Below are 27,376 nucleotides of genomic sequence, written 5' to 3'. Positions count from 1 at the left end.
CCAGAAACGGCTTGCCAGAGCAGATTTGCTCTGATAATGGACCACAGTTTGTGTCCGAAGAGTTTTGAAAATTTATGAGAAGGAATGGGGTAAGGCATTACACATCCGCCCCGTATCATCCAGCCACAAATGGATTGGCTGAGAGGTTCGTACAAACCTTTAAGGAGGCGATAAAGGCCATGTGCGACGATGAAATTCCACTACAGCATAAGGTGGACAATTTCTTATTAGCCTACCGAAACGCGACACATGCAGTTACCAACCAGACCCCGGCCATGATGTTCTTTAACCGAAGGTTGCGATGTCGTCTGGTCTTGCTTAGACCAAATGTGCGAAGAAATGTTGAGGATAAACAATTCCAGCACATCAATGAGAAGCCGACAAGGAGCTTCAATGTAGGACAACCAGTCTTGGCCCGTGACTACCGAACAGAGAAATGGCAACCCGGAACGATATGCACACAGCAGGGGCCATTAATGTACACAGTGGATGTCGGGGAGAACATTGTGAGATGCCACGTTGATCAGATCTTAGCATCACAGGAATAAATCAACCCCATGTCTTGTGTACCTGGGGATGAACCCGACATACCGGTAGCATCTACCTCCGAACCAGTAGCAGTGGAACCCGATGAACTAACCGATAAAAAGGGGCCAGAATCGCCTCCGCACCAAGAACAAGAACCTCAGGAAAGGCGCTATCCTGAAAGGATCAGGAAGCCGCCCCAAAGACTGAATCTATAAATGGACTATTGTTGTTTAATGTACATGTTAAAGTGTTAATTGTTATTTGAATATTATGGGTACTACTAATCTAAAAGGGGAGGAATTGTAGTGTATGTACCTTTAAGAGAGAACTACTTTTACAGCTCCTGTATACTGTAGTATCGGCAGTGACCACACCTGTATATAAGACTTGAGCATGCCTCTGTACCTCAGTCTTGAGACTACCCTACTCCAGTAAATACCTGTTGATTGTTAAGTTACAGCATCCGTGTGGTTATTGAAAAACATCATACTCTCAGAATCACGGATCTAACAAAAATAGTATAATTGTAGGCCCACCGGTAACCAAAAGGGTGCAGCAAGCAGGCAAGCGAGGCGAGACAAACAGCGGGGCCGACGAGCAAGCAGAGAAGGGCAGGAAGAAGCATTGGGGACAACCAGACACACGCTCAGGACCAAAGACACTCGGACCTCAAAGAATCAGACAGGCACGGTGGGGCAGGCCCGACCAAAGACGACTAGGCCGCAACCGCAGCCTTACACGAGGCCCGACCATGAGCACCGCGGTAGCAACGGGCCGGGTAAACCATACCTTCAGATCATTACCACTGCACAGGTAACAATCTAGGCCACCACGACCGAGCCGACACCGAAGACCGCCAGCCGAACCCCAACCGCAACAAAACTTCGAGGACCAGACCACCACCAGAAGAACAAAACCCGAAGTTTTCCACTCTACAAGCTAAAGTACCCAACAAAGACTTTATTCCCTATCTCTAACGGAGAAAAGAGGGTACTTTACTCAGACAACTCCACCACCGCGCCCTGTGACGACGGCAGGCCCCAAAGGACACAAAGAGCGAACCCCAAAACCGCAACTGGCTTAATCGACAGGATTTGACCTGTCCAGAAACCCTTATTGGTGAGCATAATTATAGCACAATTTATTTAGATATTGGGTGTGGGGGATTATTAATGTGATTTTTCCCTCGATGTGCCGTGTGTTCCCCATTCCTAATTAAGTGTAAGCCTGTAACTATTCCAGTAATTTTCAGTGTTCTAATTTTATTGTGCCTTTTTAATAAAATACAGTTTTCTTGCACCAAACCAGTTTACTCAAATTCTGTATCGCCGCCTGTACCCAAGTCCGGTGTCTAGAACCCAGGGGTGTGGGAGCGATTCGAACCACTCAAAACAGTCAGGGGCAAGCTGACTACACGGACACCACCCCCTACAGAAGATAAACATATATTGATTAAGAAATTCCTTAATAATTAAGATTCCATCTCTGTTAGTAATTTTAAGAGAGGACCTGTGAAAAAAAATGAAAGAAATACAAAAAAAACAATATTATGCTAGCATGTGCTATTTTGGGCAAAATTCCCCAAATTCCCAAGCTGAACTTCCTGTGGAAAATTTCTGGAAATTTACCAGAAATTTACCGGAAACTTTCCACCCCTTCGCAACCCTAGGCTGCACAGTGTTCAGCGCCATTCACAACTCCTTAGATAATGAAGCAGTCCATGCCCACATGCAACAAGACCTGGATGACATTCAGGCTTGGGGTGATAAGTGGCAGGTAACATTTGTGCCACAGAAGTGCCAGGCAATGACCATCTCCAACAAGAGAGAGTCCAGCCACCTCCCCTTGACATTCAATGGCATTACCATCGCCGAATCCCCCACCATCAACATCCTGGGGGGTCACCATTGACCAGAAATTAACAGTACCAGCCACATAAATACTGTGGCAACAAGAGCAGTTCAGAGGCTGGGTATTCTGCAGTGAGTGTCTCACCTCCTGACTCCCCAAAGCCATCTACAAGGCACAAGTAAGGAGTGTGATGGAATACTCTCCACTTGCCTGAATGAGTGCAGCTCCAACAACACTCAAGAAGCTCAACACCATCCAGGAAAAAGCAGCCCGCTTGATTGGCACCCCATCCACCACCTTAAACATTCACTCCCTCCACCACCGGCGTACCGTGGCTGCAGTGTGTACCATCTACAAGATGCAATGCAGCAACTCGCCAATGCTTCTTCGGTAGCACCTCCCAAACCTGCGACCTCTTCCACTTAGAAGGACATAGAAACATAGAAGATAGGAGCAGGAATAGGCCATTCGGCCCTTCGAGCCTGCTCCGCCATTCAATGAGATCATGGCTGATCATTGAAATTCAGTACCCTGTCCCTGCCTTCTCCCCATATCCCTTGATCCCTTTAGCCTTGAGAAATATATCCAACACTTTCTTGAATATATTTAATGAACTGGCCTCCACTGCCCTCTGTGGCAGAGAATACCACAGGTTCACCACTCTCTAGGTGAAGAAATTCCTCCTCATTTCAGTCCTAAATGTCCTACCCCTTATCCTTAGACTATGACCCGTGGTTCTGGACTCCCCGACCATCGGGAACATCCTTCCAGCATCTAGTCTGTCCAGGCCTGACAGAATTTTATAGGTTTCGATGAGATCCTCTCTCAATCTTCTAAACTCCAGCGAGTATAAGCCCAATCGACCCAATCTCTCCTCATACGTCATTCCTGCCATCCCAGGTATCAGCCTGGTGAATCTTCGCTGCACTCCTTCCATGGCAAGAATGTCCTTCCTCAGATAAGGTGACCAAAACTGCACACAATACTCAAGGTGTGGTCTCACCAAGGCTCTGTACAACTGCAGCAAGACATCCTTGTTCCTGTACTCGAACCCTCTTGCTACGAAGGCCAAAATACCATTTGCCTTCTTAACCGCCTGCTGCACCTGCATGCTTACCTTCAGCGACTGGTGCACAAGAACACCCAGGTCTCTTTGCACTTCCCCTTCTCCCAATCTATTGTCATTCAAATAATAATGTGCCTTCCTGTTTTTGCCACCAAAGTGGATAACCTCACATTTATCCACATTATAGTGCATTTGCCATGTTTCTGCCCAATCGCCTAACCTGTCCAAATCGTACTGGAGTTTCAGTACATCCTCCTCGCAGCATACCCTCCCACCCAGCTTTGTGTCGTCTGCAAATTTGGAAATATTACATCCAATTCCCTCGTCCAGATCATTAATATATATTGTGAACAGCTGGGATCCTAGGACCGATCCTTGCGGTACCCCACTAGTCACTGCCTGCCACTCGGAAATCCATGTTGACTTTGTCCGATTCTGTCACTGCTTTCCAAGTGCTCTGCTATTACATCTTTTATAATGGACTCTAGCATTTTCCCCACTACCGATGTCAGGCTTACCGGTCTATAATTCCCCACATTTTCTCTGCTACCCTCCAATCCATGAGTGCTGTTCCAGAGTCTATCGAGTTCTGGAAGATGACCAGCAATGCATCTACTATTTCTAGGGCCACTTCCTTAAGTACCCTGGGATGTAGATTATCAGGCCCTGGGGATTTATCAGCCTTCAGTCCCATCAATTTTCCTAACACCATTTCCCTACAAATACTGATTTCTTTCAGTTCCACCCTTTCATCAGACCCTATGTTCCCCGATATTTCTGGGAGGTTATTTGTGTCCTCCTTTGTGAAGACAGAACCAATATATGTATTTAGTTGGTCTGCCATTTCTTTGTTCCCCATTATAAATTCCCCCGATTCTGACTGCAAGGGACCTATGCTTGACTTCACCAATCTTTTTCTCTTCACATATCTATAAAAGCTTTTACAGTCAGTTTTTATGTTACCTGCGAGCTTACTCTCATATTCTATTTTCCCTTTCTTAATTAATCCCTTTGTCCTCCTTTGTTGAATCCTGAACTGCTCCCAATCTTCAGGATTATTGCTTTTTCTGGCCAATTTGTATGTCCTCTTCTTGGATCTTATGCTATCCCTAATTTCCCTTGTTACCCACGGTTGAGTCACCTTCTTTGTTTTATTTTTGTGCCAAACTAAGATGAACAACTTCTGTAGTTCATCCATTCGGTCTTTGAATGCTTGCCATTGCCTACCCACCATCACCCCTTTGAGTGCCATTCCCCAATCAATCCTACCCAACTCGCTCCTCAGACCATCGTAGTTTCCTTTATTTAAATTGAGGACCCTTGTTCCTGAGTCAACTACTTCATTCTCCATCTTAATGAAGAATTCGATTATATTATGATCGCTCCGACCCAAGGGGCCTCTTACAACAAGATTGCTAATTAATCCTTTCTCGTTACATAATACCCAGTCTAAGATGGCCTGATCTCTGGTTGGTTCCTCGACATATTGGTCCAGGAAACCATCCCGTAAACACTCCAGGAATTCCTCCTCCACAGTATTGTTACCAATTTGGTTACCCAATCTATATGTAGATTAAAGTCACCCATGATGACTGCTGTGCCCTTATTGCACGCTTCTTTAATTTCCCTTTTAATGCCATCCCCAACCTCCGCCTTACTGTTTGGAGGTCTATATGCCACTCCCACTAATGTTTTTTCCCCCTTAGTATTTCTCAATTCTACCCATACAGATTCTACATCATCAGAGCTAATATCCTTCATTACAATTGTGTTAATCCCTTCTTTAACCAGTAATGCTACCCCACCTCCCTTTCCTTTTTGCCTATCTTTCCTGAATATCGAATACCCCTGGATGTTGAGTTCCCAGTCTTGGCCATCCTTGAGCTACGTTTCCGTAATCCCAACCAAATCATATTTGTTTACCTCTATTTGTGCAGCCAATTCATCCACCTTATTACAAATGCTCCTCGCATTAAGACACAAAGCCTTCAGGCTTGTTTTTTTAACGCTCTTAGACCTATTAGAATTATTATTTACTGTGGCCATGTTTGATTTAAACCGTTGATTTCTCTGACTGCCACTTTTGCTTTTCTCCTTCCTATCTTTTGCTTTTATCCTTGTTTCCCTTTCCTCTGTCTCCCTGCTCAGGTTCCCAACCCCCTTCCATTTTAGTTTAAACCCTCCCCCACAGCACTAGCAAACAAACCCCCTAGGACATCGGTACCAGCCCTGCCCAGGTGCAGACCGTCCGGTTTGAACTGGTCCCACCTCCCCCAGTACCGGTTCCAATGTCCCAGGAACTTGAATCCCTCCCCCTGGCACCATTCCTCTAGCCACGTTTTCATCTGAAGTATCCTTCTATTTCTACTCTGACTAGCACGTGGCACTGGTAGCAATCCTGAGATTACTACCTTTGAGGTCCTGTTTTTTAATTTACCTCCTAACTCCCTATATTCCACTTTTAGGACCTCATCCCACTTTTTACCTACATCGTTGGTGCCTGTTTGCACCACAGCAACTGGCTGTTCACCCTCCCCTTCCAAGATGTTCTGCAGCCACTCGGAGACATCCTTGACCCTTGCACCAGGGAGGCAACACACCATCCTGGAGTCTCGTTTGCGGCCGCAGAAACGCCTATCTATTCCCCTTACAATTGAATCCCCTATTACTATAGCTCTACCACTCTTTTTCCGCCCATTCTGTGCAGCAGAGCCACCCCTGGTGCCAGGAAGTTGGCTGCTGCCTTCCTCTGATAAGCCATCCCCCCCCAACAGTACTCAAAGTGGTGTATCTGTTGGAGAGGGGGGATGGCCACAGGGGACCTCTGCACTACCTGCCTGCGCCTAGTACTCTGCCTGTTGGTCACCCGTTCCCTTTCTTCCTGTCCAACCTCTACCTGTAGTGTGTCCAACTCCCTAAACGTGCTATTCACGATGTCCCGAGCATCATGAACGCTCCAGTATGCATCCAATCGCAGCTCCAGCGCCGCAATGCGGTCTGTCAGTAGCTGCAGCTGGGTGCACTTCCTGCACACGTAATTGCCAGGGACACAGGAAGTGTCCCTGAGTTCCCACATATCGCAGGAGGAGCAGATCATGGGGCCGGGCTGTCCTGCCATGATTTACCCTTTAATTAATTGAGTTTAAATTAAATCAATCAATCCCACTAATTACACTACAGTTAAATAGTTTTACCAACAGTCCCCGCTACACCAGCGAGACCTTAGAAACTATAAACCAGAGTTAAAGTTTAAAAAAGAGAGAGAAATACTCACCAATCACTTACCTGCTTCCTGCTGACGTCACACTTTGATTACTTTTTACTTCTCTCCCCTGCTGCTGAATTGGTATGCCTCGTTCACTGCCGCCGCTTTTAAGCTCTGCCGATGCTGCTCTCTCCCAGGTCCAGGCTCTGTGGTCGGGCCTCGTTCACTGCCGCCGCTTTTAAGCTCTGCCGCCGATGCTGCTCTCTCCCAGGTCCAGGTCCAGGCAGCAGGCGCATGGGAACACCACCACCTCCAAGGACCCCTCCAAGTCACACACCATCCTGACTTAGAAGTATATTGCCAATCCTTCATCGTCGCTGGGTCAAAATCCTGGAACTCTCTCCCTAACAGCACTGTAGGAGTATCTTCACCACACAGACTGCAGCGGTTCAAGAAGGCGACTCACCACCACCTTCTCAAGGGAAATTAGAGATAGGCAATAAATGCTGGCCTTGCCAGCGACGCCCACATCCCATAAACAAATTCTAAAAAATTTAAATGAGGTTGTAGGGATTGCCAGATTCCTAACCAAAGGACTGAGATCGAGTCAGTCTGTCAACCAAACGAAGTTTAATACTGTTCTGCAGAAGTAACAATCAAAACGTAGGAGAACTAACTAACAGGTCTATGCTCAATGCTGGCTCCACGAGGACAGAGAGAGAGAGCTCCCCAGTCCGACGTCATGACGTCATCACGTTTCCCGCCATTGGGAACGTCACGTGACCCACGTGGTGACATCATCGCGTTTGGTCTTAAACCTATAGAGACCGCGCTATTTACATGTAGTAAAACGAATACAGGTACAGATTCATTCTGTTACAGATAATTATGTACATCGATATAAGAGTCCCTCGGTGGCTCTGCCACAAGGTAATACAAATTTAATGAAAATAACAGACACGTGACAGGCAGTGAACTATGAGGTAAAGATTTATCATAAGTTATGGAAATCTCGACCAGGATCATCTCTGGGCTTGGCAGAGGAAATTCAAAGGGTGCATTTGCACAATAACTGCAGTTATCGTGTAAAAGCAGCCTAAGTCCCGAGTCAGAATCCAACCTGACACCAGAGCAAAGAGGAGGACGGTGTCCCATTTCTGTTCATTTTGGAGTCAGTTTGGGCCTTTGACATCTGAAACCATTTTTCATCGATGTCAAACTATGTACTGCATTACCAGCTCAGACAAGTAGTTGCAGAATGTCATTATAATGCAGGTTGTGTCTAGCCTGACAGGGTAGGGCTCTCTGTGAATGTGCTTGCATGCACACACAAGCTCTGCTCTGTAATGAGAAAGGGTTAATTAGCAATCTTGTTCTGCAAGACCCCTTGGGGAGGAGCGCACATAATATGATAGAATTCTTCATTAAGATGGAGAGTGAAGTAATTGATTCAGAGACTTGGGTACTGAATTTAAATAAAGGAAACTATGATGGTATGAGGCGTGAGTTGGATAGGATGGATTGGGGAATGTTACTTAAAGGGTTGACGGTGAATAAGCAATGGCAAACATTTAAAGATCGCATGGATGAACTACAGAATTTGTTCATCCCTGTTTGGCATAAAAATAAAACAAAAAAGGTGACCCAACATTGGCTAACAAGGGAAATTAGGGATAGCATAAGATCCAAGGAGAGGACATATAAATTGGCCAGAAAAAGCAGCAAACCTGAGGATTGGGAGCAGTTTAGGACTCAGCAAAGGAGGGCAAAAGAATTAATTAAGAGGGGGAAAATAGAGTATGAGAGTAAGCTTGCAGGGAACATAAAAACTGACTGTAAAAGCTTCTATAGATATGTCAAGAGAAAAGGATTGGTAAAGTCAAGTGTAGGTCCCTTGCAGTCAGAATCAGGGGAATTTATAATGGGGAACAAAGACATGGTAGACCACTTAAATACATACTTTGGTTCTGTCTTCACAAAGGAGGACACAAATAAACTCCCAGAGATGTCGGGAAACATAGGGTCTAATGAGAGGAGGAACTAAATGAAATCAGTATTTGTAGGGAAATGGTGTTAGGGAAATTGATGGGATTGAAGGCCGATAAATCCCCAGGGCCTGATAGTCTACACCCTAAGGTACTTAAGGAAATGGCCCGATAAATAGTAGATGCATTGCTGGTCATCTTCCAAAATTCTATAGATTCTGGAACAATTCCCATGGATTGGAGGGCAGCTAATGTAACCCCACTATTTAAAAAAGGTGGCAGAGAAAAAACGGGGAATTGTAAGCCTGACCTCGGTAGTGGGGAAAATGCTAGAATCCATTATAAAAGATGTAATAGCAGAGCACTTGGAAAACAGTGACAGGATCGGACAAAGTCAACATGGATTTACAAAAGGTAAATTATGCTTGACTAATCTACTGGGATTTTTTGAGGATGTAACTGGTAGAATAGATAAGGAAGAACCAGTGGATGTGGTGTATTTGGACTTTCAGAAGGCTTTCGATAAGGTCCCGCATAAGAGACTAGTGTGCAAAGTTAAAGCACATGGGATTGTGGGTAAGGTATTGACTTGGATAGAAAACTGGTTGGCAGACAGGAAGCAAAGAGTTGGAATAAACGGGTCTTTTTCCAAGTGGAAGGCAGTGACTAGTGGGGTACGGCAGTGATCGGTGCTAGGACCCCAGTTATTCACAATATATATTAATGATCTCGACGAGGGAACTAGATGTAGTATCTCCAAGTTTGCAGACAACACAAAGTTGGGTGGGCATGTGTGCTGTGAGGAGGATGCAGAGAAACTCCAGTGCGATTTGGACAGGTTGGGCGATTTGGCAGATGCATGGCAGATGCAGTATAATGTGGATAAATGCGAGGTTATCCACTTTGGTGGCAAAAGCAGGAAGGCAGATTATTATCTGAATGGCAATAGATTGGGAAAAGGGGAAGTGCAACGAGACCTGGGTGTCCTTGTGCACTAGTCGCTGAAGGTAAGCATACAGGTGCAGCAGGCAGTTAAGAAGGCAAATGGTATGCTGGCTTTCATAGCGAGAGGATTCGAGTACAGGAGCAAGGATATCTTGCTGCAGTTGTGCAGGGCCTTGGTGAGACCACACCTTGAGTATTGTGTGCAGTTTTGCTCACCTTATCCGAGGAAGGATGTTCTTGCCATGGAGGGAGTGCAGCAAAGATTCACCAGACTGATACCTGGGATGGCAGGAATGACGTATGAAGAGAGATTGGGTTACTTAGCCTTATATTCGCTAGAGTTTAGAAGAGTGAGAGGGGATCTCATTGAAACTTATAAAATTCTAACAGGACTAGACAGATTGATGCAGGAAGGCTGTTCCCGATGGCGGGGGAGTCCAGCACCAGGGGTCACAGTCTAAGGATAAGGGGTAAGCCATTTAGGACTGAGATGAGGAGGAATTTCTTCACCCAGAGAGTGGCGAACCTGTGGAATTCTCTACCACAGAAGACAGTTGAGGCCAATTCATTAAATATATTCAAGAAGGAGTTAGATATATTTCTTAAGGCTAAGGAGATCAAGCGATATGGGGAGAAAGCAGGGACAGGGTATTGAATTTGGATGATCAGCCATGATCACATTGAATGGCGGAGCAAGCTCGAGGGGCTGAATGGCCTACTGCTCCTATCTTCTATTTTTCTATGTTTCTGCTCTCTGGCTGGTAAATTTTCACTGTTTTGAGAGAGTGAGCAGCAGTGGTAACTTTATCAAAATGTTAAAAACCTCACAAATAAGGTATATAAAGTGCCCAGGTGGCCAACACCCAACAACAACTAACATCTTTTACACAGATAAAAACACCCCAAAGTGCTTCACTGAAGTGTAATCAGACAAAAATATATGCTGAATCAAAAGAGATATTGGGAGGGGTGAATACAAGCTTGGTCAAAGATATTGCATCTTGACCGAACAGTAATGAATAGAGGAGACGGAATGTACCTTTCACTATTTACTGAGTAAATGGGTGGACATTACAGCACATTGTCTTTCACTTTCAGTTTCGGGTTCTGCCATGCAGACAAAGTAAAACCGAGCCCCCCAGCACCCCCTTCAGGTAACACCCGGGAACTGGGGCAAACTTAATTGAAGCAAAACTCAAAACACAACACTCCTTTCCCCCAGATAAAACCCCTTAGTCCTCCAGGCGTCTGGGACGGAATCTAACCCGACTTGAGCGCCACTTGACAGGCATAGTCGGGGTGCCACTGCTAGCCGCAGGAAAACCTTCCTCCGTGGCTGATGACTCCGTGACACCTTCTGTCGATATGGCTTCCGTCGTTGTTGCAGGAAGCAGGCCGTCACTGCCTGGCAGAGGTGGCGGAGACAATGGCCTAGCCTGTGACGTCTCTGTTACTCTCACTGGAGTACGACCCCGTAGCTGGTCTACGTGGCATCTGTATAGCTGGCCATCAGGTGTACGGACGCTGTACGACAGGGGACCCGTGGCCTGCTCCACCACAGCAGGCATCCATTTGTCTCCTCCTGCATAGCAACGGGCAAACACAGTCTGACGGCTCGAACTGCCTGGCGGTGCCCTGGTGCTTCTTAGCCAGTGTGATGAAATATTTCCATTCATCACTGCCTGTGATTGAGATCGGTTTCAGTGTCATTTCCCTTCCCCCGGACCTCATTGTATTGTGTACTGGAATGTGCTGTATTGTATACTGGAATGTGCTGTGTGTAGGGCTCCGCCCATACCTGGCCCCGTTTGTAAGCTAGCTTCAGTCTAGCCCCAATCTCCAGAAGGACGACATCTCTCTCGCTTACGTGTTTCGTTCTAAGTTAATAAAAGCCTTGTATTGTTCTGCTACCTTCGAGTCTCGGAATTATTGAGGCACATCAATTTTATTAACTTATTTTTTCAACACTATGGATCAACTCCTGAAACCCGAACGTTTGGATTTGGATCAACATGCTCCGGACGCATCAGCACGCTTCGGACACTGGTTTGAGTGTATGGAATTCTTCCTGGACAATTCCGCAGCCGTCAAAGACGCTACGGACGCTGCAAGGATGAGACTCGGAATTCTGCGGAATTGGGTAAGCCACCGGGTTTACCCCCTCATCCAAGACGCCGAGACGTACCTGGCCGCCTGCGACATCTTAAAGGCGCATTACCAGCAACCTACGAATGAGGTGTATGCTAGGCACCTGCTCGCCACCCGCGCACAGCGACCTGGGGAATCGGTGGAGGAGTTCCTAAACACCCTGAAAATGCTTGGCAAAGACTGCAAGTGCCGAGATGTAAAAGCCGCGGTGTACACTGACGAGCTTGTTCGCGATGCCTTCATCACAGGCCTCAGCTCCACTTACATCCGGCAAAGACTGCTGGAAAAAACGGGGTTGGACCTGAAACAGGCTGCGGACACCGCGCGATCCCTTGATCTGGCCCAGAGAAACTCGGACGCCTACTCTTCAGCCCGCGCCGTCCACGCCGCCACGTGTGCACCGAGGGCGCCGCCATCTTGGAAGGCATCTTCCCCGCCCGACAGCCCGACACCGGCTGGGCCCCGCTCTCCCCCCAGAAGCCCTACGACAGCCGCGACGCATCAGGGACCCAACTGCTACTTCTGCGGGCAGCCAAAGCACACCAGAAACCTGTGCCCGGCGAAAGGCACCACCTGCTTTAAGTGCGGTAAGAAGGGGCACTTGGGGAAGGTGTGTAGAGGGAACCCCGCCGGAAAACCCGCCACCGCCGCGTGTGCGCCGTGGGAGCGGCCATCTTGGACGCCATCTTGCCCGACCTCGTGGGGTCCGCCATCTTGTGAGCAGACAGCGTGGACGCCATCTTGTATCGATCAGGGCCCTACAGTGGCATCGGTCACAGTGGACCAGACCAGGCCGCACCCGCTATCCAGATCAATGGTGGACATCGAGGTAAACGGGTGCCGGGTTAAATGCTTAATTGACAGTGGAAGCACGGAGAGCTTTATCCACCCAGAACTGGCACAACAACTCTCCCTAAAGGTGGTCCCTACTCAGGGTACCATCTCTATGGCTGACAAAACCCAGACATCGACCATTCTGGGTTACTGCACGGTACAATTGTGCGTTAACGGAACTGTATATGATAATTTTAAAGTATTAATCATGAAGAACCTATGTGCGAGCGTGATCTTGGGCCTGGATTTCCAGTGCAACCACCAAAGCATCACGCTCAAGTACGGTGGGTCCCAGCCGCCCCTCACAGTGTGCGGTCTGGCTACCCTGAAGGTAAAGCCGCCTTCGCTATTCGCGAACCTTACCCCTAACTGCCGGCCAATAGCGACCAAACGCAGGAGGTACAGCTGGGAGGACAGGCGGTTTATCGCGACCGAGGTAGACAGGCTCCTGAAAGAGCGCATTATTGAACGCAGCAACAGCCCGTGGCGCGCCCAAGTGGTAGTGGTAAGGGATAGCGAGAAGAAACGGATGGTGATCGACTATAGTCAAACGATCAACAGGTACACCCTACTAGACGCCTACCCGCTACCCCACATATCAGAAATGGTGAACCAAATCGCCCAATACCGGGTGTTCTCCACCATCGACCTCAAGTCAGCGTACCACCAGCTCCCTATCAGACCAGAGGACCGCCCGTACACCGCCTTCGAGGCGAACGGACGCCTCTACCAATTCCTCAGAGTCCCCTTTGGGGTGACAAATGGGGTCTCGGTCTTCCAGAGGGAGATGAACCGCATGGTCGATGACCACCACTTGCAGGCAACCTTCCCCTACCTCGACAACGTCACCATCTGCGGTCACAACCAGCAGGATCACGACTCGAACCTCGAGAGGTTCCTGAAAACCGCACAAAAACTCAACCTCACCTACAACGAGGACAAGTGCGTTTACAACACCACGCGCCTCTGCATACTAGGCAGCGTGGTGGAGAATGGGGAAATCGGACCAGACCCCGACCGATTGCGCCCCCTACGGGAGCTGCCCCTGCCCAACACTCCCAAAGCCCTGAAAAGATGCCTGGGGTTATTTTCTTATTATTCCCAATGGGTCCCCAACTACTCCGACAAAGCCCGCCCCCTCTTGAAAGCATCCTCTTTCCCGCTCTCTGCTGAGGCCCACGCCGCCTTCAAAAGCATTAAGCAGGATATTGAGCGGGCACGCTACAGGCAGTGGACGAGAACACTCCATTTCAAGTGGAAAGTGATGCGTCTGACTTCGCCTTGGCGGCCACCCTCAACCAGGCGGGGCGGCCCGTAGCTTTCTTCTCGAGGACCCTCCAAGGGCCCGAGATCAGACACTCCTCCGTGGAAAAGGAGGCCCAAGCCATCGTGGAGGCAGTGCGCCACTGGCGCCACTACCTAGCCGGCAAACGCTTCACCCTACTTACCGACCAGCGGTCGGTAGCGTTTATGTTCAATAATAAACAGAGGGGGAAGATTAAAAATGATAAGATTCTTAGGTGGCGGATCGAGCTCTCCACCTTCGAGTACGACATCATTTACCGGCCAGGGGCCCTTAACGAATCCCCTGACGCCCTTTCACGAGGGATGTGTGCCAGCGCCACCGGGGATCGGCTACAGACCCTCCACAACGACCTCTGCCACCCAGGGGTCACGCGGCTGTTCCACTTCATAAAGTCCCGTAACTTACCCTACTCGATTGAGGAAGTTCGGTCCCTGACCAGGAACTGCCGCACTTGCGCTGAGTGCAAGCCTCGGTTCTACCGCCCAGATAGAGCCCACTTAATCAAAGCTACACGGCCCTTTGAGCGGCTCAGCTTAGATTTCAAGGGCCCCCTCCCGTCCGTCGACCGCAATGTTTACTTCCTGAACATTGTGGACGAATACTCCCGGTTCCCATTCGCCTTCCCCTGCCCAGACATGACCAGCGCCACGGTCATTAAATGCCTCAACAGCCTGTTCTGCCTGTTCGGTATGCCGAGCTACATCCATACGGATAGGGGGGCGTCCTTCATGAGTGAAGAGCTACGCCAGTACATGCTGTCCAGGGGGATCGCCACGAGCCGTACCACCAGCTACAACCCCCGGGGTAACGGCCAAGTGGAGCGAGAGAACGGGACAGTATGGAAAGCAGTCACTCTAGCTCTAAGGACCAAGGGCCTCCCTATCTCCCGCTGGCAAGAAGTCCTCTCGGATGTGCTCCATTCGATACGGTCGCTATTGTGTACGGCCACTAATACCACGCCTCATGAACGAATGTTTGTCTTTCCCCGGAAATCCACCTCAGGCATATCCATGCCGTCATGGCTCTCCACCCCAGGTCCGGTACTCGTGCGAAGGCATGTGAGGGGCCACAAGACGGACCCTCTCGTGGAGCCAGTACACCTACTCCACGCCAACCCCCAATATGCATATGTCCGGCACGCCGACGGAAGGGAGGACACCGTGTCCATAAAAGACGTCGCCCCAGCCGGCATCGACAACAACCACGGCAATAGCGGCAACGACGATCACAGCAACTCTTACCCACCCACTACTCTTTCATCACCCCCGGAAGAACACCGACCAACGGCACCCCCACCAACTACCCCTTCAACAACCCTGGCGGCACCCCCGGCAGAGACCCAGGAGGCTACCGGGGACACCCAGCCGACACCCGCGGCACCGCAACAGCCAGGTCGGTCGCAGAGGACTATCAAACCCCCGAACAGACTAAATCTATAGAAGGGGTGAATGTGATGAAATATTTCCATTCATCACTGCCTGTGACTGAGATCGGTTTCAGTGTCATTTCCCTTCCCCCAGACCTCATTGTATTGTGTACTGGAATGTGCTGTATTGTATACTGGAATGTGCTGGAATGTGCTGTGTGTAGGGCTCCGCCCATACCTGGCCCTGTTTGTAAGCTAGCTTCAGTCTAGCCCCAATTTCCAGAAGGACGACATCTCTCTCGCTTACGTGTTTCGTTCTAAGTTAATAAAAGCCTTGTTTTGTTCTGCTACCTTCGAGTCTCGGAATTATTGAGGCACATCAGCCAGCTCTTCTTGCTTTGTGTGCATCTCATCCCTGTAGTCTGGGTGTAGCCGGTCCAGTGCAGTCGCCAGCCGGCGACCCATCAGCATCTCGGCAGGACTCTTCCCCGTTGCTGAGTTTGGTGTGGTATGCTGTGATAACAGGAACCTGGCCAATCTGGTTTGCCAGTTCCCCACCGATATCCTCACCAGTGCCTCTTTTGTGGTTTGCACCATCCTCTCTGCCTGCCCATTAGAGGAGGGGTGATAGGGCGCTGTGGTCACGTGGCGGATCCAATTTCTGCCTGCAAAAGCCTTGAACTCCGCTGACGTGAAGGCTGCTCCATTGTCCGAAACCAGCACGTCGGGGACCCCATGTGTGGCAAACAGCAAACGCAACGCGTTGATCACTGCACTGGATGTCATGGAGCTCATGATAGCCACCTCCAGCCATTTCGAATGAGAATCCACCACTATCAAAAAGATCTTCCCCTGAAATGGCCCTGCAAAGTCAATGTGGAGTCTTGACCATTTACGAGTGGAGGAAGGCAAGGGTTTGGCTGCAGCTGTTGCTAAGCTACAGAGACACTTGCAACTTGTGGACGTTGTTCTGAAGCTGTTGCTAAGCAACAGGGTTTGTTGCTTTATACGGAGCTCTAAGGTCCGTATCTTTTACTATAGCATTCGGTTATCCGGAATTGTTGCTGAACCGGCACCATGTCGGTCCCGTCCGTGCCGGATAGCAGAAAGTTTCCTGTACTTTTTCCCTACTAATATTAATTACTTTAAGTTCCTCACTTTTATTAGCCCCTTGGTTCCCCACTATTTTTGGTATGCTTTTTGTTTCTTCTGTGAAGATAGATACAAAATATTTGCTTAAAGTCTCTGCCATTTTCTTATTCCCCAATATAATTTCACCTGTCTCAACCATGAATGAACTAATGCTTACTTTTGCTACTCTCTTACTTTTTACATACTTGTAGAAGCTCTTACAATCTGGTTTTATATTTCTTGCTAGTCTACTCTCATGTTCTATTTTCTCCCTTTTTATCAGTTTTTTGATCATCTTTTGCTGGTTTCTAAGGGGGAGAAATTTGGTATCGCCCAGTTTGGGGCACTAAACTTTGAAATCGTGAACAACTAGTGCCAGGTGCTAATGAGTCTAAGGTTTACCTAAATTGGCTTTTAGCGCTCCTGGAAAGAGCTGGCGCGCTAAATCAAGCGCTAATGACCTAAGCAGGGTGCTACAAGGGCACTACCAGCAGAGCAATAATGAATTTCAGGTGTTGTGCAATTGGGAATGATCCTTCACACTGGCCCCTTCCAGCTCTTAAAGGGAAGGTTGCATCTTCGTGCAGGTCCTCATCATCAGCATTGCTGAATGTGAAGGCAACCGGCAGGGAACTCAATCCCCTGATCGTGATGACTGATCCCACTCCCAGGGAGAGAGCTCGTCATTTCACGGACAAGGCATTGGAGGCATTTGTCATGGGAGTGGAGCGAAGGAGGGCAGTGCTGTTCCCAGACACTGGAAGAAGACTATTGCCCCAGGTATTCAGGGCAATGTGGAGGGAAGTGGCCCAGGAGGTCATGGCCGGTAGTGTGGTTGTACGCAGCCTGACACAGTGCCGGAAGAAATTCAACGACCTCACTCAGGTGGTCAAGGTGAGTACATGCCTCAACAAGTAATACATACCAGCATCTGAACCTCAGTCTGTAGATTTCAGATGGACAGATGCGGTAGATTGATGAGGATGAAATCAAGTAGGTTTTTCCCTCATGTTGGTTCTCTCACTACCTGCCGCATGCCCAGTCTGGCAGCTATGTCCTTCAGGACTCGGCCAGTAGTGGTGCTACCGAGGCACTCTTGCTGATGGACATTGAAGTCCTCCACCCAGAGTACATTCTGTGCCCTTGCTATCCTCAGTGCTTCTTCCAAGTGGTGTTCAACATGGAGGAGTACTGATTCATCAGCTGAGGGAGGGCAGTAGGTGGCAATCAGCAGACGGTTTCCTTGCCCATGCTTGACCTGAAGCCATGAGACTTCATGGGGTCCGGTAACAATGTTGAGGACTCCCAGGGTCGCTACCTCCCGACTGTATACCACTGTGCTGCCACCTCTGGTGCATCTGTCCTGCCGGTGGGATGGGACATACCTAAAGTCTTCTATAGGCACATAAATAATAAATGGGTAGTAATAGATGGGGTGGGGTCGATTACAACCAAAAAGGAGTTGTATGCACGGAGGCAGAGGGCATGGCTGAGGTACTAAATGAGTACTTTGCATCTGTCTTCACCAAGGAAGAAGATGCTGCCAAAGTCATAATGAAAGAGGAGGTAGTGGAGATGCTAGATCAGATAAAAATTGATAAAGAGGTACTGGAAAGGCTGTCTATACTTAAGGTTGATCAGTCACCAGGACCGGATGGGATGCATCCTCGGATGCTGAGGGAGGTTAAGGAGGAAACCGCGGAGGTACTGGACATAATCTTCCCATCCTCCTTAGATACAGCAGTGGTGCCAGTGGACTGGAGAATTGCAAATGTTACACCCTTGTTCAAAAAAGGGTGTAAGGGTAAACCCAGCAACTGCAGGCCAGTCGGTTTAACCTTGGTAGTGGGGAAGCTTTTGAAACAGTAATCAGGGACAAAGTTAACAGTCACTGGGACAAGTGTGGATTAATTAAGGAAAGCCAGCACTGATTTGTTAAAGGCAAATCATGTTTAACTAACCTGACTCAGTTTTTTGATGAGGTAACAAAGAGGGTTGATTAGGGCAATGCGGTTGATGATAATGAAGCTGTCCATGCCCGCATGCAACAAGACCTGGATGACGTTCAGGCTTGGGCTGATAAGTGTCAGGTAACATTCGCATCACAGAAGTGCCAGGCAATGACTATCTCCAACAAGCAACAGTCCAACCACCGCCCCTTGACATTCAACGGCATCGCCGAATCCATCAACATCCTGGGGGGTCACCATTGACCAAAAATTTAACTGGACCAGCACATAAATACTGTGGTAACAAGAGCAGTCAGATGCTAGGTATTCTGCGGCAAGTGTCTCACCTCTTGACTCACCAAAGCCTTTCCACCATCTACAAAGCACAAGTCAGGAGTGTGATGGAATACTCTCCACTTGCCTGGATGAGTGCAGCTCCAACAACACTCAAGAAGCTCAACACCATCCAGGACAAAGCAGCCTGCTTGATGGGCACCACATCCACCACCTTAAACATTCACTCCCTCCTCCAACGGCATACCGTGGCTGCAGTGTGTACCAGCTACAAGATACACTGCAGCAACTCACCATAGCTTCTTTGGCAGCACCTCCCAAAATCACAACCTCTTCCAGCTAGAAGGATAAGGGCAGCAGGCGCATGGGAACACCAAACCTGCAAATTCCCCATCAAGTCACACACCATCCTGACTTAGAAATATATTGCCGATCCTTCATCGTCGCTAGGTCAAAATCCTGGAACTCCCTACCTAACAGCACTGTGGGAGTACCTTCACCACACAGACTGTAGCGGTTCAAATAGGCGGCTCACCACCACCTTCTCAAGGGCAATTAGGGATGGGCAATAAATGCTGGCCTTACCAACGATGCCCACATCACATAAACGAGTAAAAGAAAAATGTGGTATATAAGGATTTCCAAAAGGCATTTGATAATACAGAAACATAGAAGATAGGAGCAGGAGTAGGCCATTCAGCACCTCGAGCCTGCTCCGCCATTCAATGAGATCATGGCTGATCATCCAAACTCAGTACCCTGTCCCTGCCTTCTCCCCATATCCCTTGATCCGTTTAGCCTTAAGAAATATATCTAACTCCTTCTTGAATATATTTAATGAATTGGCCTCAACTGCCATCTGTGGTAGAGAATTCCACAGGTTCACCACTCTCTGGGTGAAGAAATACATCCTCATCTCCATCATAAATGGCTTACCCTTAATCCTTAGACTGTGGCCCCTTGTTCTGGACTCCCCCGCCATCGGGAACATCCTTCCTGCATCTAGTCTGTCCAGGCCTGACAGAACTGCTTCGAGCAGAAACTGATAGCCAAGTTCCGCACTCATGAGGACGGCCTCAACCGGGATCTTGGGTTCATATTACGCTACATGTAACCCCACCTGACGTAGAGTCATCCAGACTCGAGTCGTCATGGGCTTGTTCTCTCTACACAGATGCGGCCGGACCTGCTGTGATTTCCAGCAAAAAACATTTTTTTTTTTTTTTATTTGTTTGATTTTTGTTTTACATACAGACCCCAGCATCTGCAACATTTGACCCCTTGTGACCCCACCTCATTGTTCTTTGATGTAATGTTTTCCTGACTGACCTGTTTGGACACCATTCACACCTTTGATTGCTGTGATTATCTCTCTGCCGAGGTGTGATAAAGGGCAGTTAGAAAGATTACCTGTAATCATCTGGCAGTGTTCTCTGACTATATATGCTGTGCCTATATGTATCTCTTCACTTCACCTGACGAAGGAGCAGCGCTCCGAAAGCTTATGATTTCAAATAAAGCTGTTGGACTATAACCTGGTGTTGTGTGACTTCTCACAATTACTCAAAGGGTTGACGGTGGATAGGCAATGGCAAACATTCAAAGATCACATGAATGAACTACAGAATCTGTTCATCCCAGTTTGGCACAAAAATAAAGCAAAAAAGGTGACTCAACCGTGGCTAACAAGGGAAATTAGGGATAGCATAAGATCCAAGGAGAGGACCTATAAATTGGCCAGAAAAAGCAGTAAACCCGAGGGTTGGGAGCTGTTTAGGATTCAGCAAAGGAGTACAAAGGGATTAATTAAGAGGGGGAAAATAGAGTATGAGAGTAAGCTTGCAGGGAACATAAAAACTGACTGTAAAAGCTTCTATAGATATATGAAGAGAAAAAGATTGATGAAGTCAAGCGTAGGTCCCTTGCAGTCAGAATCAGGGGAATTTATAATGGGGAATAAAGAAATGGCAGACCAATTAAATACATACTTTGGTTCTGTCTTCACAAAGGAGGACGCAAATAACCTCCCAGAGATGTCGATGAACATAGGGTCTAATGAGAGGGAGGAACTGAAAGAAATCAGTATTTGTAGGGAAATGGTTTTAGGGAAGTTGACGGGATTGAAGGCCGATAAATCCCCAGGGCCTGATAATCTACATCCTAGGGTACTTAAGGAAGTGGCCCTAGAAATAGTAGATGCATTGCTGGTCATCTTCCAAAATTATATAGACTCTGGAACTGTACCCATGGATTGGAGGGTAGCTAATCTTAACCAACTATTCAAAAAAGGTGGTAGAGAGAAAACGGGTTAATTATAGACCGACCGTTAAGCCTGACATCGGTAGTGGGGAAAATGCTAGAGTCCATTATAAAAGATGTAATAGCAGAGCACTTGGAAAACAGTGACAGGATCGGACAAAGTCAACATGGATTTACAAAAGGTAAATCACGCTTGACTAATCTACTGGAATTATTTGAGGATGTAACTGGTAAAATTGATAAGGGAGAACCAGAGGATGTGGTGTATTTGGACTTTCAGAAGGCTTTTGATCAGGTCCCGCATAAGAGATTAGCGTGTAAAGTTAAGACCATGGGATTGGGGGCAAGGTATTGACTTGGATAGAGAACTGGTTGGCAGACAGAAAGCAAAGAGTTGGAATAAACGGGTCTTTTTCCGAGTGGCGGGCAGTGACTAGTGGGGTACCACAGGGATCGGTCCTGGGACCCCAGCTATTCACAATATATATTAATGATCTAGACAAGGGAATTGGATGTAATATCTCCAAGTTTGCAGAGGACACAAAGCTGGGTGGGAGTGTGTGCTGTAAGGAGGATGCCGAGAAACTCCAGTATGATTTGGACAGGTTGGGTGATTGGGCAGAAGCATGGCAGATGCAATATAATGTGGATAAATGAGAGGTTATCCACTTTGGTGTCAAAAACAGGAAGGCAGATTATTATCTGAATGGCAATAGATTGGGAGAAGGGGAAGTGCAATGAGACCGGAGTGTCCTTGTGCACCAGTCGCTGAAGGTAAGCATGCAGGTGCAGCAGGCGGTTAAGAAGGCAAATGGTATGTTGGCCTTCGCAGCGAGAGGGTTCGAGTACAGGAACAAGGATGTCTTGATGCAGTTGTACAGGGCCTTGGTGCGACCACACCTGGAGTATTGTGTGCAGTTTTGGTCACCTTATCTGAGGAAGGATGTTCTTGCCATGGAGGGAGTTCAGCGAAGATTCACCAGGCTGATACCTGGGATGGCAAGAATGACGTATGAGGAGAGATTGGCTCGATTGGACTTATACTCGCTGGAGTTTAGAAGAATGAGAGGGATCTCATTGAAACTTATAAAATTCTAACAGGACTAGATAGACTGGATGCAGGAAGGATGTTCCTGATGGACGGGGTGTCCAGAACCAGGGGTCACAGTTTAAGTATAAGGGGCAAGCCATTAAGACTGAGATGAGGAGGAATTTCTTCACCCAGAGAGTGGTGAACCTGTGGAATTCTCTACCACAGAAGGCAGTGGATGCCAATTCATTAAATATATTCAAGAAGGAGTTAGATATATTTCTTAAGGCTAAAGGGATCAAGGGATATGGAGAGAAGGCAGGGGCAGGGTACTGAATTTGGATGATCAGCCATGATCGCATTGAATGGCGGAGTAGGCTCGAGGGGCCGAATGGCCTACTCCTGCTCCTATCTTCAATGTTTCTATGTTTCTATGGGTCCTAGCACCGATCCCTGTGGTACCCCACTAGTCACTGCCTGCAACTCGGAAAAAGAGCCGTTTATTCCAATTCTTTGCTTCCTGTCTGCCAGCCAGTTCTCTGTCCAAGTCAGTACCTTGCCCCCAATCCCATGTGCTTTAACTTTACATGCTAATCTCTTATGCGGGAACTTATCAAAAGCCTTCTGAAAGTCCAAATACACCACATCCACTGGTTCTCCCTTATCTATTCTGCCAGTTACATCCTCAAAAAATTCCAGTGGATTAGTCAAGCACGATTTACCTTTTGTAAATCCATGTTGACTTTGTCTGATCCTGTCACTGTTTTCCAAGTGCTCTGCTATTACATCTTTTCTAATGGACTCCAGCATTTTCCCCACTACCGATGTCAAGCTTACTGGTCTATATTACCCTGTTTTCTCTCTACCATCTTTTTTGAATAGTGGGGTAACATTAGCTACCCTCCAATCCATCGGAACTGTTCCAGAGTCTGTAGAATTTTGGAAGATGGCCAGCAATGCATCTACTATTTCTAGGGCCACTTCCTTAAGTACCCTAGAATGTAGATTATCAGGCCCTGGGGATTTATCGGTCTTCAATCCCGTCAATTTCCTTAACACCATTTCCCTACAAATACTGATTTCATTCAGTTCCTCCCTCTCATTAGACCCTATGTTCCCCGACATCTCTGGGAGGTTATTTGTGTCCTCCTTTGTGAAGACAGAACCAAAGTATGTACTTAATTGGTCTGCCACATAATAGGCTTGCAAAGTTGAAGCCCATAGAATAAAAAGGACAGTGGCAGCATGAATACGAAATTGGCCAAGTGACAGGAACCAGAGAGTAGTAGTGAACGGTTGTCTTTTGGCCTGGAGGAAGGTATACGGAGGTGTTCCCCAGGGGTCAGTACTAGGACCACTGCTTTTCTTGATATATATCAATGACTTGGACTTGGGAGTACAGGGTACAATTTCAAAATTTGCAGATGGATACAAAACTTGGACGTATAGTGAACAGTAAGGAGGATAGTGTTAGACTTCAAGAAGACATAGACAGGCTGATGAAATGGGTGGACACGTGGCAGATGAAAATTAATACAGAAAAGTGCGAAGTGATACATTTTGGTCGGAAGAACAAGGAAAGGCAATATAAACTAAAGGATAGAATCCTAAAGGGTGGGTGCATGAACAGAGAGACCTGGGGGTATATGTGCACAAATTGTTGAAGGTGGCAGGGCAGGTTAAGAAAGCGGTTATAAACATACGGGATACTGGGCTTCATAAATAGAGGCATAGAGTACAAAAGCAAAGAAGTTATGATGAACATTTATAAAACACTGGTTCAGCCTCAACTAGAGTACTGTGTCCAATTCTGGGCACCGCACTTTAGGAAGGATGTGAAGGCCTTAGAGAGGGTGCAGAAAAGATTTACAAGAATGATTCCAGGGATGAGGGACTTCTGTTATTTGGATAGACTGGAGAAGCTGGGGTTGTTCTCCTTAGAGCAGAGAAGGTTGAGAGGAGATTTGATAGAGGTATTCAAAATCATGAGGGGTCTAGACAGAGTAGATGAAGAGAAACTGTTCCCATTGTCAGAAGGGTCGAGAACCAGAGGACACAGATTTAAGGTGATTGGCAAAAGAACCAAAGGCGACATGAGGAAAAACTTTTTTACACAGCGAGTGGTTAGGATCTGGAATGCACTGCCTGAAAGGGTGGTGGAGGCAGACTCAATCATGGCTTTCAAAAGGAAATTGGATAAGTATCTGAAGGAAAAATATTTGCAGGGCTACAGGGAAAGGACGGGGGAGTGGGGCTAACTGAAATCCTCTTGCAGAGAGTCAGCTCGGGATCGACGGGCCAAATGGCCTCCTTCTGTGCTGTAACCATTCTATAGTTCTATGAATCTAAGATGGTGATGGATGAGTCTGGGACAGTGATGAAAGATATGATTCTGTGTGTTTGACTATGTCAGGCTGTTGCTTGACTAGTCTGTGGGACAGCTCTCCCAATTTTGGCACAAGTCCCCAGATGTTAGTGAGGAGGACTTTGCAGGGTCGACTGGGCTGGGTGTACCAATGTCATGTCCGAAGTCAGTGCCTAAGTTGATGCCAGGTCGTTTGTCTGGTTTTATTCTTATTATTGTTTTTCACAGCAGTTTGTTACAACTGTGTGGCTTGCTAGCCATTTCAGAAGGCAGTTAAGATTCAACCACATTGTGGGTCTGGAGTCACATATAGGCCAGACCAGGTAAGGACGGCAAAGTTCTTTAGTGAACCAGATGGGTTTTTAATGACAATCCGATAGTTTCATGCTCACCATTACTGATACTTGCTTTTTATTTCAGATTTAATTAATTAACTGAATTTAAATTCCCCAGCTGTTGTGGTGGGATTTGAACTCACATCTCTAGATTATTAGTCCAGGCCGCTATCCCATAACATAGCCACTATGCTACCATTATCTCCTCCGTTGTCCAGATGGGTGGGACTGCACTCGCCTGGTTCCATTCTTATCTATCCAGTTGCAGCCAGAGAATCACCTGCAATGGCTTCTCTAGCTGCACCTGCACCGTTACCTCTGGTGTTCCCCAAGGATCCATCCTTGGCTCCCTTTTATTTTTCATCTACATTCTGCCCCTCGGCGACATCATCCGAAAACACAATGTGAGTTTCCACATGTACACTGACAACACGTGCTCTATATCACCACCACCTGTCTCAACCCCTCCACTGTCTCTAAATTGTCAGAAAGCTTATCCAACATTCAGTACTGGATGGGCAGAAATTTCCTCCAACTAAATATTGTGAAGATCCAAGCCACTGTCTTCAGTCCCTGCCACAAACTCCATTCCCTAGCCACTGACTCCATCCCTCCCTCTGGCAACTGTCTGAGGCTGAACCAGACTGTTCTCAAGCTGAGTATTTGACCCTGAGTTGAGCTTCCAACCACATATCTGCGCCATCACTAAGACTGTCTATTTTCACCTCCGTTAACATCACCCAACTCTGCCCCTGCCTCAGCTCATCTGCTGCTGAAACCCTCATCCATGACTTTGTTACCTTTAGACTTGACTATTCCAATGCATTCCTGCCAGGCCTCCCATTATCCATCCTCCATAAACTTAAGCTCATCCTAACCCATATCCTAACTCTCACCAAGTCCCGTTCATCCACTACCCCTTTGTTCGCTGACCTTCATTGGCTCCCGGTTAAGCAACGCCTCCATTTAAAAATTCTCATACGTTTTCAAATCTCTCCCTGGCTTCGCCCCTCCCTAACCTCCTCCAGCTCTACAATCCTCTGCGATCTCTGCGCTCCTCCAATTCTGGCCTCTTGTGCATCCCTGATTTTACTCACGCCACCATTGGCGGCAGTGCCTTCAGCTGCCGAGGCCCTAAGCTACGGAATTCCCTCCCTAACCCTCTACGCCTCCCTACCTCACTTTCCTCTTTGACGATGCTCCTTAAAACCTATCTCTCACCTGCCCTAATATCTCCTTATGTGGCTCAGTGTCAAATGTTGTTTGATAACGCTCCTGTGAAATGCCTTGGGATGTTTTACTATGTTAAATGCGCTTTAAAAATGCAAGTTGTCGTTACTATAGTCACTACCTTCAGGAAAGCAGGGGAAAAAGTAGAGCCAGGGAGAAAAGTAAATTCACAAAAAGTTTCTGGTCATGAGAGGAAATAAGTTAGATAGGAATATACAGAACCATAAAAGATATTGCAGCCCAATCTGTCCGGTTCCAATATCTATCAACTATCTTACCACACAATACTTCTCATACCCCTCAATCAAATGTTTGTCCAGGTACATATTCAACTCTCTCTTAAATCTGCTGATACAATCAACCCCGCTGCTTCCCTTGGCAGTCCTTCCCACACATTCACCACTCTCTGCATCAAGTAGTTAGATCTAACCTGTCTTTTCACACTCCCTTTTCTAAATTTGAGGCTTTGCCCTCTCGTTGTAGAATCTCTGTGTTAAACGAATTGAGGTTGGCGTTGGAAAATCGATAAATTAGGACAAATCTTTTAGAACTGGAGCAAGATTAAGGTCGGAGGGGAAAAAGTTAGAGGCAGGTGTTAAAGTTCAAATTTCTATTGTTTATAGACACCCAAAAAATTAAAATATATCGGACCCGAGGCCATGCAAGAGAAATAATTGCAACTGCCTGGTCATGTTTGGATTCAAATGCATCTGCTCGTTTTATTTTGAAAACATCTGAATATATTCCAGAGATTTTCACAAACTATTCTCAGGCTAACTATTGCCGGTGTGACCACTGCACCCCTTCAGACACATACCTCGGTGACGATGGTGGAGATGTACTGCTCCTTACTGTACTCCCATCCATCCAAACAGGGCTCCTGTTCTACCTCAGACATATTGAAGGAATCTGCGTCGGGAAATGTCTCCGAAAGATTCATTATCACGTCCAACCGGTACCGTCTGCATTTGCTGTACTGGAGTTTGCCTCTTTCGTGCACCAGAGGGATCGTCCGATTCATCCACGCTTCACTGAGATTGAGATTCCCGGGAATTAAGCAGCGATGCTCTGGAACGTCCCCGACGAAAACTATGGACATTCCACCGAAACCGTTGGGAAAGACACTGAGGCACAAAAGGAAGAAGATGAGCTTCTGGAAGGGTCCCCATTCTCCCAGAAAAGCGGTAATTTCATCGTAATCCCGCATGTTAGTTGCAGCGGGAGGACAGGCAGCGATTTTCTTCCGTGAAACTGCAGCAATTGGCCGATGGAGGGCGGACCAGAAACTTGCAGAACTGCTTTATTTCAAAGTCTATAAATAGAAATCCAATCTTCACCCGACACTGTCTCCGCCCTGTACTCTTAAAGCGGAATCCTTTCGTAAACAACCTGTTTCAGCACTGAAATGTTCTTATTCTTTAGGCAGGAGAAGCTATTTGTTTCTTTCTATGAAACAGAAATTATATCAAAGTGCAAATTCTGTTTACATATTTACTACTGACAAGAATTTATTCAATTAAATGTTGCATTAAATATATCTGTTGGGCGT

At 47.3% G+C, this 27,376-nt stretch overlaps 1 protein-coding gene across 1 annotated transcript in view; it reads right to left on the bottom strand.

The window, feature by feature from the left end:
• LOC147114104 (organic cation/carnitine transporter 2-like) overlaps positions 1 to 27,147 on the bottom strand; it is a 176,622-nt gene extending 149,475 nt beyond the window's left edge. Inside the window, exon 1 of the mRNA XM_085995725.1 lies at positions 26,645 to 27,147. Coding sequence (XP_085851851.1) covers positions 26,645 to 27,034 — 390 coding nt within the window. The 5' untranslated portion in view covers positions 27,035 to 27,147. The remainder of the gene's footprint in view (positions 1 to 26,644) is intronic.
• Positions 27,148 to 27,376: the final 229 nt, after the last annotated feature.

The sequence above is a fragment of the Somniosus microcephalus genome, chromosome 8, assembly GCF_052327205.1.
Source record: "Somniosus microcephalus isolate GS21.2 chromosome 8, FLI_Smic_1.0, whole genome shotgun sequence".
Taxonomy (NCBI): Eukaryota; Metazoa; Chordata; class Chondrichthyes; order Squaliformes; family Somniosidae; genus Somniosus; species Somniosus microcephalus.
This window is presented reverse-complemented; position numbering and strand designations above follow the sequence as displayed.